The following is a 12922-nucleotide window of genomic DNA, read 5'->3' on the forward strand; positions in this document are numbered from 1 at the left end:
TGGCTCTGGGTTAAGCCTCTGCCTTTGGCTCAGGTCATGATCTCAGGGTCCTGGGATCGAGCCCCGCATCAGGCTCTCTGCTCAGTGGGGAGCCTGCTTCCTCCTCTCTCTCTCTGCCTGCGTCCCTGCCTACTTGTGATCTTTCTGTGTCAAATAAATTAAATCTTTAAAAATAAAATAAAGTAAAATAAAGGTATTTCCATTAGTCCTAGCATGCTTTATATTCATTTGTTTTCTTAAATGACTTAATGCCACTTAAGTGAATAATAATATTCTATGTATTGTTCAAGTTACACTTGAAAGGAGCGCCATGGAGAACGTAGACTACTAGCACAGTACTTAAGAATGTGACTTCTGCAGGGCGCCTGGGTGGCTCAGTCGCTGGGCATCTGCCTTTGGCTCAGGTCATGATCCCAGGGTCCTGGGGTCGAGTCCCGCATCAGGCTCCCCACTCAGCAGGAGACCTGCTTGTCCCTCTCCCACTACCCCCTGCTTGTGTTCCCTCTCTCACTGTCTCTGTCAAATAAATAAATAAATAAAATCTTTAAAAAAAGAAATAAGAATGTGACTTTTGTGCTCTCTTTGGCAGCACATACACTAAAATTAGGACAACACAGAGAAGATTAGCATGGCTCCTGTGTGAGATTGTAACCTTACAGCTAGACTCCCAGGGTTCAAATCCCCATCCTGCCTAGTTATCAGGTTTGGGATCCTGACCAAGTTACGTAGCTTTCTGGACCTCAGTTCTTCATCTGAGAGCTATCAGGAGAACAAACTGAGGCAATGCAGTTAAACACTTAGAATAGTATTTGGGGACACTGTAATAATAAATGTGGGCGAGGGTAGAGTAAAAAGACATGTCGTTAAGAATGTATGTTGCTCCCAAGCGGTAGAGCTGTGGTAGAGTACGGTTTCTACTAGTCTCCCTATACGAATGAGTCAGTATTACAGACTGATCTGATCTCATGAAACTGGCTCAAATCACTCTAGAAATCAGGACTCATGACTCATGGCCTGGAGGCTCCATCTGGTCTCCTGCCTCTGTCTGGCTTAACAAAGAGTTAGGCCCTCCCATTTCCAGAAACTGTCAAGAGTTCCTCAAAAGGATAGCAGGCTCACGTCCTGAGAAGGCTCCAGATGGCTTTGTACTGGGAGGACCCCAGAGGCCAGGGAAGGGTACATGTTGTGCCGTGAAGGCCATCCTATGCCAGGCTGCTTCCCTTGGGGGTAATCAAGTGCTCTATGTAATAGCAAGGTCTCATGGGGGTGTGAAACATGACCCTATCTGTCCCCCACTCACTCTCTTGGGAAGCAACAGCTTTCCACAGATTTGTTGGGGTAAAAGCTTCCTACACCAGAAGTTCTTGGGGTTGATGTTCTTCCCCAAGGCAGTCTGGCCTCAATCAGGTCTGATTGCTTAACCACCGCCTACCTGCTGGACAGCATTTTGGTACAGGTAATCAACCATCAAACAGAGCTCTTTGGGAATTCCCAAGGGGTTCTCCAACTGGACCCCATCATCTTCAGTCTGTAGGGGCATCAAAGTCTGAAAAGAAATAAAAAGCATAGGTGCCTGGGTGGCTCAGGCATTCAGCTCCGGTCATTGTCCCTGGGTGCTGGGATCGAGCCCCACATCAGACTCCCTGTAAGCGGGAAGCCTGCTTCTCCCTCTCCCTCTGCCCCTGCTTGTGTTCCCTCTCTAGCTGTGTCTCTCTCTGTCAACTAAATAAATAAAAGCTTAAAAAAAAAAAAGAAAAAGCATAACACGAAGGCCCGCCCATGGACCTTCTGATGGGCTGGCTCCGATAATGGGGGCGGCGGCAGACCCACAGAGGAAGGGATGCACTTCCATCCCCTAAGCAAACATGCTACAGGCAAAAAAACAAAACTAAGTGATACAATCAAGGTACCAGAAGGTGATTTTTGAGAATTAGGAGTGGGTTATGACAAGCAGTTTCAATAAATCGGGTGAAATATGTATCATCATCTTTGAAAAAACATCCTGCCATTTCACTGTCAGAAACAGGGAGACAGTGTAGTCTGGTGCAGTTAAGGGCAGAGACTTGGGAGTCCAAAAACCCGAATGTAGGAGCCAGGTCCACTGCTAACTCGCTGCGTGACCTGTGACCAATCACTCTCCTTACTGGGTCTCTGTTTTCATCTTATATAATGGAGAGGATAGAAGCCAAGAGTCCCTAAGTTAAAAAGTCCATTGGAGCAGGGCAGGGGTGGGATATGCATATTACTATAAATCTGTTCGGAAGTAGAGCCCTTGGATTCAAACTGTCTCCACAGAAGTCCTTTGCATCTCAGAAAATTTAGTTCAGGATGATGAGGAAGTCATGATTAAAACAAAAAAAGGAATAAAATCACAGGCCTGGGAAGCTTCATATCTTACTATCCATGGCTGAGTTTCTCTAATGTACTATGTGTGAAAAAATTGAGAATATCCTGCTTCCCTGGCTCGGCTGCTACAGTTCTAGATGCTACCATACATCATGTAACTTACCAGCTCTCTAATTGTTTCCAGTGGCAGGTCCAAGATCGGCTCCCTCATGTAGCACAGTGTATGAATGGGAGATCCAAAACAGCTGGGCAGGTAGTTCCCAGACACAGACAAGAAGTAATCCTTCCCCCTGTCCAAGTGCAAAACCAGAATGTCTTCGATTTTGTCTTCACCTGAGTTGAGCTTTGTAGCCGTGGTCTTATTTACAAATAGCTCCAATTCAATCTCAACGGCAGAATCTGAAGAAAAACATTAAAAGTAACGTTGGCTGGTGGGAGGCCAGGAGGAAAGGGGGAAAGAGGACAGCAGGCACAAGGCTCAGGCACAAAGGGCTGGGAAAGGGATTCAGAGGTATCAGCTAACCAGCAGGTATGTATGTGTTCAGCACTCAGAGGACACATGGACAAGGTATTTATAGTCCAAGTGGGGACATGAAAACAACACACAAAAACATGTGAAGAGGCAACTGCTATGAAATTCAAGGACAAAGGAGGACAGCTCAAGTCAGAATTATTAATACAATCAGAAGGCATGGATCAAAGAGCTTGCCCTGGACCAGGTCAGATGAAGACACCTGATCCAGGAGAAAATACAATGCAAGCATCAGCCTGTGAATCGTCCACAAAACAGGCTTCATCCCTCTGCCACACAGCACAATGCAGAGTGCAAAGAAGTTAGGGGAAAGACACGAATGGTACATTCCAGGGCCAGAGGGAATTTCTGGATTACCACCCCGTTATCTTTCCCTACAAGAGCGGACGCTGGGAGCTGATTATAGTGAGGCAGACAGTGAAAATGAGTCCTTCAAGAGCAGCACCTGCTTCCCCGCCATCTTCTGTCTTCTTTTTCTGTGAAATTACGGAACACACACACAGCTGAGAAAGGTTTCCAGGCTGACCTCGTGCCCCTTCCTGTTTTATACCTTAAGTATGGATGGCTCCCCCACAGGGCTTTTAGAAGTTTCGATCAGACAGCAAACACTCAGAAACCAAAAGAGCTTACTGGAGAAAAATAAGCAGTCGGGGTAGAGCAGTCCCCAAACCAGCAGCCGGGAGCCTGGGAACGGAGGCCTCACCTGGCAGGAGGAAACCTCGGCTGGGGTTGGCGTTCAGCCACTGCTTACAGTACGACTTCTCATCAGGCTTGTTGATGAATTCAAACTGACAGGGAACTTGTCCGTTATGAATTGTAAAGGACTGTACTTGCAACTGCATGTACTTCACATTCTGAAAACAGAACTGGGAACAGGCCGGGACCAGTCGGATCAGTGCCCTTTTCTCGGCGACCTGCCCAGCCACCCCAAATGGGCAATCTTTGCCCTTTCTGGAAAGACAATGAAGGACTGCCTCTTTCAAATCATGTCTCTGCTTTAAGTATTTCCTAGGAGGCCACAGCCCCACGAAAGACCCGCGGTCTGTGTTTAACCCAAAAACCCCAAAACTTAGGTTGTTTGATAAATAAATTTCCTAAAGGAATCAAAGTTCGAACCTTCTATCTTCTGTGCCCAAAGACCATTTTCAAAATACCCTTTACAAATTTCACCCCCAAACTTGAAGACCAAGCACATCCTTCCAAGTAGCTGGACACCCAGGGCACTAAAAAAATACCCACACCATAAATCCCCATTTGCTTGACTTCTTGGTATTGTCCATCCGGAATAATCTATGCTGCAGCTCTTCCATGAACAATCTTCTGCCCTAACTTGACTTCCCCCACCGCAGATCCCTTGTCTACACTGCCTGTCCTCCCCCCCCAATGCCTCTGTCTGTACCCAAGAACCTCTGACTCAACTTAATCTTGGTCAAAGCAAAATATCAGGAGGAAGACATTCCTTGCAAGAACATAGACCAGCTAAAACCAAACAAAACACCTTTTGGCTCCTCTGCAACATCACTTAAATCACGAATGGCCCATGTGTGGGTGAAACCTATGAGCCACAAAGGTTGAAGTCTTCCGATTCAGAAGATCAGGAGAAGAACATAATCTAAACCAACAACCCCACTCCTCTGAGCGAACACCAGCAGCCTCCCTGGAACCAGAGGCTGCACGTCAAAAAGACTGTGGAGTCCGGGGGTCGGACAGGTGGCTCCTGGATTTCTGAGACCTCACAGACGAGATTTAAGTTCTATAAAGAGAGGAGCCTGTTGCCAATATTGTTAACATGTCCTTCCTACCTCTCGCTTAGAAAGGGACACGGAAGGAATGTTGGCATTTTCCATCTTGTCCAGGGAGCGAACGATCTCCTCCAGAGTCTTCCGGTAACGTTCTTCGTTGACCACCTTCACCTGGGAGGCAAATATCGGAGCCTGAGTGCCTTCTGCCCATTTCCTCCTTTTCGGGAAAGAGGACATGCACAGCACTGGGCAAGAACAGTTGGCGGCCACGCAGAAAGTGAAGACTGAATAGATTTAATTAATTAACCAAGAACCCAATTAACAACAGACTCAGGAGGGATCCTCCAGAGGCCGAGCTTGTGAGGAAGTCAACTGCTTCCTGATGAGCAGGGAGAGGAAGCAGGGGTGGAAGCCCGGTGGGCAGCTCTGCCGGCTCGCAGCCCCAGGGCAGAAAGATGCCCAGTGACTGGCTCTAATTCACTTGCTGCTATCCACTGGCCTGTGGTGAAAAACTGCTAGGGTTTAATTTCAAATGGCATCTCTCAAGTTTTTGTAACCTGTGCTCCAATGGCCAAGATTCTGTCAGGCTTTCCCTCTGTATTCTGAGTCATAAACACAATTGTTGTCACTTTCCAATACAAAAACTCTGTAACATGCATTAGGCCTTTTTTCAAACTACTCACACCTTCACAGATTCCGATATGCCTCTACCCGAACCCTTGAGAGTGGATAGCGTAAAGGAACAAATCCCAGGAGAAGAGACAGTAAGCACGAAGACGTTCCACCTCACCAGCAAAATCAAACAAATGTGATTTAGAATAATGAAAGATCTCTTTCTTTTAGCTCACTGGGTTGGCAGAAATTTAAGACGGGTAAACTCTAATATTAGCCAGGGTGGAGGAAATAAGCTCATATAGAGTTGGCAGACAGGGGAGGAGGAGGAAGCTCTGCCTTTACTGACATGGAAAGATCTGCTAAGACATAGTCAGTAGGAGAAAAAAAAGATACTCTCTCAGAACAATATGTATAGGGGCGCCTGGGTGGCTCAGTGGGTTAAAGCCTCTGCCTTCAGCTCAGGTCATGATCCCAGGGTCTTTAGATCGAGCCCCGCATCGGGCTCTCTGCTTCCTCCTCTCTCTCTGCCTGCCTCTCTGCCTACTTGTGATCTCTGTCTGTCAAATAAATAAATGAAATCTTAAAAAAAAAAAAAAAAGAACAATATGTATAATATGATCTCTTTTATGAAAAGAAAAAATACCCTCTATGTTGTATATAGAATACTGCCATGTTTATAAATGCACAGAAAAACTCCTGGAAAAATGCAGGCCAAAAAGCAAAGCGGAACTTGTACAGACATAGAAATATATAGTAGAAGTATACCAAAATAATTATGACTTAAATTTAAATTTAAACAACTCTTTTGGTTTTTTATTTTTAAGTAATCTCTATGCCCAACGTGACGCTCGAACTCACAACCCCAAGATCAAGAGTTGCACGCTCCACGGACTAAGCCAGCCAGGTGCCCCTAAAAATCATTTTTAAAAGCTTTCTCACACAGGGTGGAGGAGGAGACCAGAACAACAAAAGTGGTCTTGGTTATAGGAACCAATTCCCCATAGGGGTGCTCAGGACGGGTGTCGGCTGCCCACCTACCCCAATGTCAAACACTGAGCTGACAGGCTTGTGGTCGCTGGTCTTCAGGCCCATGTGGCTCTGGTAACTCAGCTGAGTGATGTTCTTCCCTTTCCAGAGGACCCGGTCACACCAGGCAGGAGCACGACACTTCTCACTGAAATGCAAAGTCCGCACTGGGGGCCCCCACACAGGCAAGCACACCCACTGCCTGGCCAGCGCCCCAGGGCAGCTGGGGAATGACCGGGCAGGGCCTTCAAGTCCAGGTGGCCCCAGGGTTCCAACAAGGCACAGAGATTCGGGCCCACCAGGGGATAGCATGTCCCATCACCCGAGACAGCCGTGAGGGCTCCAAGCCAAATGCTGTTCAGAATGACTCTCTGTTCTTTACCTTCCTATGGGGAGGAGATGAAAAAAAGCAATCTGGAAGTAAGTACTCTGTGGTCCCTAAGTCCCTAAAACACGGTGCTTGACACAGCCTCTCAGTTCTCACTGCCTCAGTTATAATCCTGGTTCTAGGCTAGCCTGCTTGGGAGGCTCTTTACCTTACGTTTTTTCTCTTCTTTTACAATTTTTTTATTTTCAAGTAATCTCTACACCCAATGTGGGGCTTGAACTCATGACCCCAAGATTAAAAGTCGCTGAAGAGCTGCCTGAGCCAGCCGGGTGCCCCCTGGAAGGCTCTTTACTTTTTGCCTGCCTCAGTTCCCCGATCTAGAAGCTGACGATGATAAATCACACCTCCTTCAGCTGGCAGTTGAAGACTAAGTGAGGTCACAGAGGTCAAGTGCATGAAATAATGTGAAGCATACCAGAAGCACTAACAAAAAGTGATAAACTCCTATGTAATGACCAAGTATAAGCTAAGTGGGCTGGAGTCATCCTATCCCCCTAAGCATAGCTGGAAAGTAAATTAGTAGGGAACAAAGGCTAAGGCACTCAAAAAGAAAACACGCAGGAAGAGAGCTGCTGAATGAGCAGATGCTGCCAGAAAATGTCTGACCAGGGGCACCTGGGTGGCTCAGTGGGTTAAGCCTCTGCCTTCGGCTCAGGTCATGATCTCTGGGTCCTGGATTAAGCCCCACGTCAGGCTCTCTGCTCAGCAGGGAGCCTGCTTCCCCCTCTCTGTCTACCTGCCTCTCTGTCTACTTGTGCTCTCTCTCTCTGTCAAAATGTCTGACCAGAGCACAAAACACGGGGAAGTCACAGGAATCCTATCTCCTTCTGTAGGCCAATGGGGACAAGTGCTTCCCTGAATTTTGGGGTTTCCATTTGCTCAGCTCCCCGGAAGCAGCCCCCTACCTACCTGGTATCCCAGTCGTTGGAGCCAGTATCATACTTATAGGTAGGCTGGAACGTGAGCTTGCCTTCAATGAAGCCTTCAAAGACAGCCTTGGTAGCCATCTGAGTTTTCAGCTACAAGAAGAGATGGAAGGGGGGAAAAAAAATCACCTCAGAATAAAAAAGTCAAATCTTGAATTAGCAGAGGAAAGGAAATCAATCTGGCATCTGAACCCTAACCCAAAGGGAAAGGCCCAGGAGAAAGCTATCCTGTAAGATCTTGAGAGCTAAATCCTAGGAAGAGGAGCAAGCTGACCATTCCTTTGCCTGTTGTACGGTTTTTTTGGTGTGTGTGTTGTTGTTATTTTTTAAGATTTTATTTATTTATTTGACAGACAGAGATCACAAGTAGGCAGAGAGGCAGGCAGAGAGAGAGAGAGAGAGAAGCAGGCTCCCTGCTGAGCAGAGAGCCCTATGTAAGGCTTGATCCCAAGACCCTGAGATCATGACCTAGGCCAAAGGCAGAGGCTTAACCCACTGAGCCACCCAGAGGCCCCTGCTGTACCATTTTTAAGGCTCTTTTATAAGAGGATACTTGTATCCAGGGGGCCTGAGTACCATCTTGCTGAAATGTCCTTAAGAAGATCAGGTACCAACAGAAAAAGGTCTGGGAAGATACTATCCAAAAAGCAAAGGGGAACTTCCAGGTATCTAAAAATAAATAGCAGAAGTATACCAAAACATGTATGAATTAAATTTAAACAATCTTCTAAAGGAGTTTATCAAACAAGTTACATGAACTAGGGGAAGCTCTGTGCCTTGACATCCCCCATTCGCAAATTGTGGATTTGTAACAGAATCTGCCACTCAGGACTGTTGGAAAGAACTGTCAACTTAGAAGGGCGTCTGGAACATTCTGAGAACAGCCAGCATTCCTCCCACTACCCTCATTTTAGGGGCTTCCTCCAGATCACCCTCGCAACAAGATTAACAACCACAGGTGTTCCTGTGTCCTCCCTAGAGGACCAAGCTCGGCCCTGTGAGAACTGATGAAGAACTGTGAGCTAACACTGGACACGGGGCAGATACTCAGGGAACAACAGTTGCCAAATTCCCCAAAACATGAATTCCTAAAAAAAAAAAAAAAAAAAAACTCCTAAGGAAAAACCCACAGAAATAATAAAAATGGAGATATTAATGTAAGATGATTCTTTTTTTTTTTTTAAGATTTTATTTATTTATTTGACAGAGAGATCACAAGTAGACAGAGAGGCAGGCAGAGAGAGAGAGAGAGAGAGAAGCAGGCTCCCTGCCGAGCAGAGAGCCTGATGTGGGACTCGATCCCAGGACCCCAAGATCATGACCTGAGCCGAAGGCAGCGGCTTAACCCACTGAGCCACCCAGGCGCCCCATGTAAGATGATTCTTAAACTGGTATACATAGACCTTAAAACCATCTGGGAAGTAGGGAACACACGCAACAGGTACTGTTACCTGAAGAAAGACCAGGAAAAAAATAATAAATAAAAATTTAAAAATAAATAAATCAATAAATGAACCTGGGGGGGGTGGCGGGGAATAGAAAAGAAGGCAAGAGGCAGTGGGCATGAAACCACCAGGGAAGTTAGAATGCCTCACTCAGGAATACAGATGCAGTAAACTCAGTTACAGAGTAGACCAGCTTAATGCTGAAATGGGGATTAAAGAGGAAAAAAAGGTAATTTACCAAGGAAAGAAACTGGCAAGAAAAATGGTCCAAAAAAGATTATTCCATAAAGAAAGATATAACAAAGTTGATATTTTTTCCCCTTTGACTAATGTGCACCAGGGGACAAAAAGGTTAACAGAAAGATCCAGACTGATGACAATAAGAAGGGGGCAAATGAAAATGAAAAGGGACTTTAACATTCTGAACAACTCTGACCATTTGAACAGTCTTGAAACCCACAGAGAAGGGTAGCCTGACTAAAGTCAGCGAGACTCAGGTGGCTCTTGTCCTGTGAAATGGCTAATACTCCGAGCAAGAAACACTGACCCCAACCACGGCAGAGAACGGCAGCTTACCAAACTAGTTCCTATGGGACATGAGGAAAGCGGTTCAAGAAGAGTGGTCATTTACACTAGACAAGTCTGGGGAGAGCAGGAGAGGGCAAGGCAGACTCACTCAGAAAACAATTAAATTGTCTTAAACATCCCAAGTGTCTTTAGGAGAAGCTTGGTACCCCTTCGCCCCTACTGGAATGAATCAATAAATGGGCACTGGGGAAAGGGGTTGAGAGAGAGAGAGAGACTGAGACAGAGAACACACATGCTCTTGCCGCCCCCAGGGGGATAAGGCACCTGGAGAGAAGAGCCAGCGGGGTGGGGGGCGGGGAAGGCGGAGGAACAGCCAGGGACAAGGCTGGCCAGCAACTCCTCGGGGAAGCCAACCCCATCAAGGAAGAAGAGGCCGAGGGTGGAGAACCCAGGCCTTCCTGCGCGCTCACAGTGGGGGGACAGCTGCCAAAGAAGGTCCAGGAGGCCAGTGTACCTGATCATACGCATACAGGGTTTGAAAGTCCTTCTCCTCGATGAGGTTCTTCACTGTCTCCACGTCCAACTCTTCTATCCTGTAGTTGAGGTCCCCCATCCACAAGATCACACTGTGAGGACAGAACACAAAGGTCACAAGTTGGGGAAGGACTTTACCCATCCTAGCCAGTGTGCTTCTGATGGAAGGCCCTTGAGGCCAGCTTCTTGGGAACTGGGAGGGCACGGACTCTGCTGTTCGGGAAATCTTTTCTCTTGCCACCCCAGCAAGCTAACATGCTGCTTACTCAGGGACCTTTTGCTCCAGGTTCATCAGAAACAGCCTTGAGTTGTCCTGGACCGTTTTACGCTGTGTGGTTGGAAAGATAGTCTAATAAGATCTAAAAGCAAGACAACCATTGACCTCATTCCTGGGAAGAGGCACAAAAGATCAAATATTGGGAGTCAGGTCAGTTGCTCAGGGACCCCAAGCCAGAGGATGCCATGATGTCACCTCCATGCACATGACAGTCCACAAATACACTCTCAGCCTTTGTTTCTAGAACTGAGGTCCTCTGAAACAAAGTTCAACCTGTACAGTGGAGTCTGGGTTTAACCCCCACTGTATCATCGGTTGGCTCTTTCTGCAAAGTGGGACAGGTGGTTTGTCACAGCCACTGCTTCGGGAGAAGGGTAACCCGGACATCCCTGAATGACAGCACACAGCCTGCCAGGTCCAATACCACGCCATCCGAAGCCAGCAACCAGGTCATTAAAGAACCCGCGCAGCAGGACACACGCAACAAAACAAAAGCATCCACAAGCCCAAAGCGGACAAACTGACATGCGAGTGGCCACCTCCCAAACTAGGGCGCTGGGAGTCCAGCAGAACGGAAGACACACTCCCTGCTAGGTTCCCTGGAGAAGGAAAGCCATCCTGTCAGCTTCCAGAACACCAGTGAGCCCAAGACTGTTCCACCACCGCAGCAGGCGGGATGCAAGGCTTGCATCTGGGGACTCCCTGCCCGACACCATGGCCTCGGGGGCTTCTTCCTTTGTCTAAAAGAAGTGGCACACGCTTCGAGTGTTACTGTAAAGTCTGAAATTCTAATATGCCTTGACTTGAGACATATAGAACGTCTTAGAGATAAAGAAAACAAAGATTAGCACAAGATGCTCCAAGCAGCTATCATGGCAGCTTCGTAAGGCTGGCTCGAGAGGGAAGGTGGACCACTGCAGTGGAAATCTCAATTACAAGTGCTTTTGGAAAGAACAGACCCATACTATCCTAAAGCCTACTTCTGAAACCCGGACTTGAGATGCTCGCTGTCTGGTGGCTTTCCTCGTGGGGTTTAATCCAAGGCAGACCCATGTTAAAATAAATCTTATACATGTTCTGGGGACAAATGATGTGTAAGAAAGAGTCTAGAGGTCTGCCTGAGTATGTTAGGACACGGAACATTCCCACGAGACATAATCCACATGTAAGCGAGCGATGGCTAGAGTACCCACTCTGGGAGTGGAAAGCCTCCCCAGGCACCTCCATGACAAAACAGGCCCCGATTCTGCAACGTCGGAGCAGTGAACTACTTGGGGTCTGAGCCCAGACTCACTCGTGTTTGCTGATGGTGAGAGGGGGAAGGCCTGGGTCAATCTGACAAAACTGCATTCGAGAACAGATGTCTTTATAGTCCTGGTTCCTCCTCTCATACTCTTCTGTATGGGCTGCCAAGTGAGAATTCACGATGCAGATGCTGGTGTTGTGGAACTGGAATCTGATGGCCACGCCTCCTTTGTTACCCTAGGGGAAAGAGCCCGGAAGAACGCAATTCATAACGTCAACATGGCTGCCATTTAAATCTGCATGCTTTCAACGTATTTTCTCTTCAAAATCATCCTGACAGCTAAGTGAAGCAGTTTGTATTTTCTTTTCTTTTTAATTTTTTTTAGAGGGGGAGAGGGAGAGAGACTATCTCCAGCAGACTGAGTGCAGGACCCAACACTGAGTGCAGGACCCAACACTGATTGCAGAACCCAACACAGGGCTGGATCTCACGACCCTGGGATTGTGTCTGGAGCCGAAATTGAAAATTGGACGCTTAAGCAATGGAGCCACCCAGGCACCTCTATTGTCCATATTTTAACAGGTAGGTAAACAAATCCAAGAAAGCAGAGTAACCAGCCAGCGGCAAAGCTGAGTCCATTTTTCACTATATCACAGGCAAACCACATGCTTGGCCTTCTCCGCAGGAAGCTAAGCTCTTGCAGGAGAACCTAAAAGCAGGACTTCAGGAGCCTCAAAAAGAGGAAATTGCAAACCTATTATGAGCATTCTTTATCTTGGTTTTCTGCAATGTATTTCATGGGTGAAATGATCATTTCATGATCAGCTGGAGGCGCAGACAGGGATGTGTGCCAAATTAGCCAGCAGCTCACGAAATTACAACTTCTAAGTGGTCCACTCTGTCTCACCCTGCTTAAGGGCACCATTCATCTTGTCACACCAGTCCCCTCGAACTGGGACACACCAGTCACAGTGTCGTGAGAGGCAGGGTCGAAGCCTTAGGGATTAAGCATACCCCCCAAACTCACCATCCTGCCCATGATTCCTGTCCCCACGGTCTCGGCTTCCACCTCTGAGATATGCGCTGCATGTTCCTGTTTGACATACAACAGCAGCATAATCCCCACCAGTCGGACGAGCTTCACCTGGACAACAGAGCCAGACATTCCCTTCACAGCATGAACCGGAAACCGGAAACAGGAAGACACATCCCAGAGTAAAAGTGGTCTCAAAGCCGGCCGAAGATGCCGATATGTTTCCTTCTCCACAGCAGAACATAGGGAAATCACCTGTGTAGCTCACCGAGCATGCTCTGTGA

The 12922-nt window shown here is 47.3% G+C and overlaps 1 protein-coding gene and 1 non-coding gene across 4 annotated transcripts in view; one reads left to right on the forward strand and one right to left on the reverse strand.

Annotated features, from left to right (window-relative positions):
- Positions 1-12922, reverse strand: part of INPP5B (inositol polyphosphate-5-phosphatase B) — a 47442-nt gene that overhangs the window by 3252 nt on the left and 31268 nt on the right. For all 3 annotated transcript variants that reach the window (XM_032877315.1, XM_032877313.1, XM_032877314.1), the window contains 9 exons: positions 12633-12749; positions 11654-11841; positions 10063-10174; positions 7559-7668; positions 6274-6409; positions 4681-4791; positions 3582-3744; positions 2510-2745; positions 1433-1546 (listed from right to left, as the gene is read on the reverse strand). In XM_032877315.1, coding sequence (XP_032733206.1) covers positions 1433-1546; positions 2510-2745; positions 3582-3744; positions 4681-4791; positions 6274-6409; positions 7559-7668; positions 10063-10174; positions 11654-11841; positions 12633-12749 — 1287 coding nt within the window. The remainder of the gene's footprint in view (positions 1-1432; positions 1547-2509; positions 2746-3581; positions 3745-4680; positions 4792-6273; positions 6410-7558; positions 7669-10062; positions 10175-11653; positions 11842-12632; positions 12750-12922) is intronic.
- On the forward strand, positions 574-680 carry LOC116879443. Its single transcript, XR_004385020.1, has one exon. It is a non-coding gene; the product is annotated as a U6 spliceosomal RNA (small nuclear RNA).

Source organism: Lontra canadensis, unplaced genomic scaffold (assembly GCF_010015895.1).
Source record: "Lontra canadensis isolate GAN:19392208 unplaced genomic scaffold, GSC_riverotter_1.0 scaffold60, whole genome shotgun sequence".
Lineage (NCBI taxonomy): Eukaryota > Metazoa > Chordata > Mammalia > Carnivora > Mustelidae > Lontra > Lontra canadensis.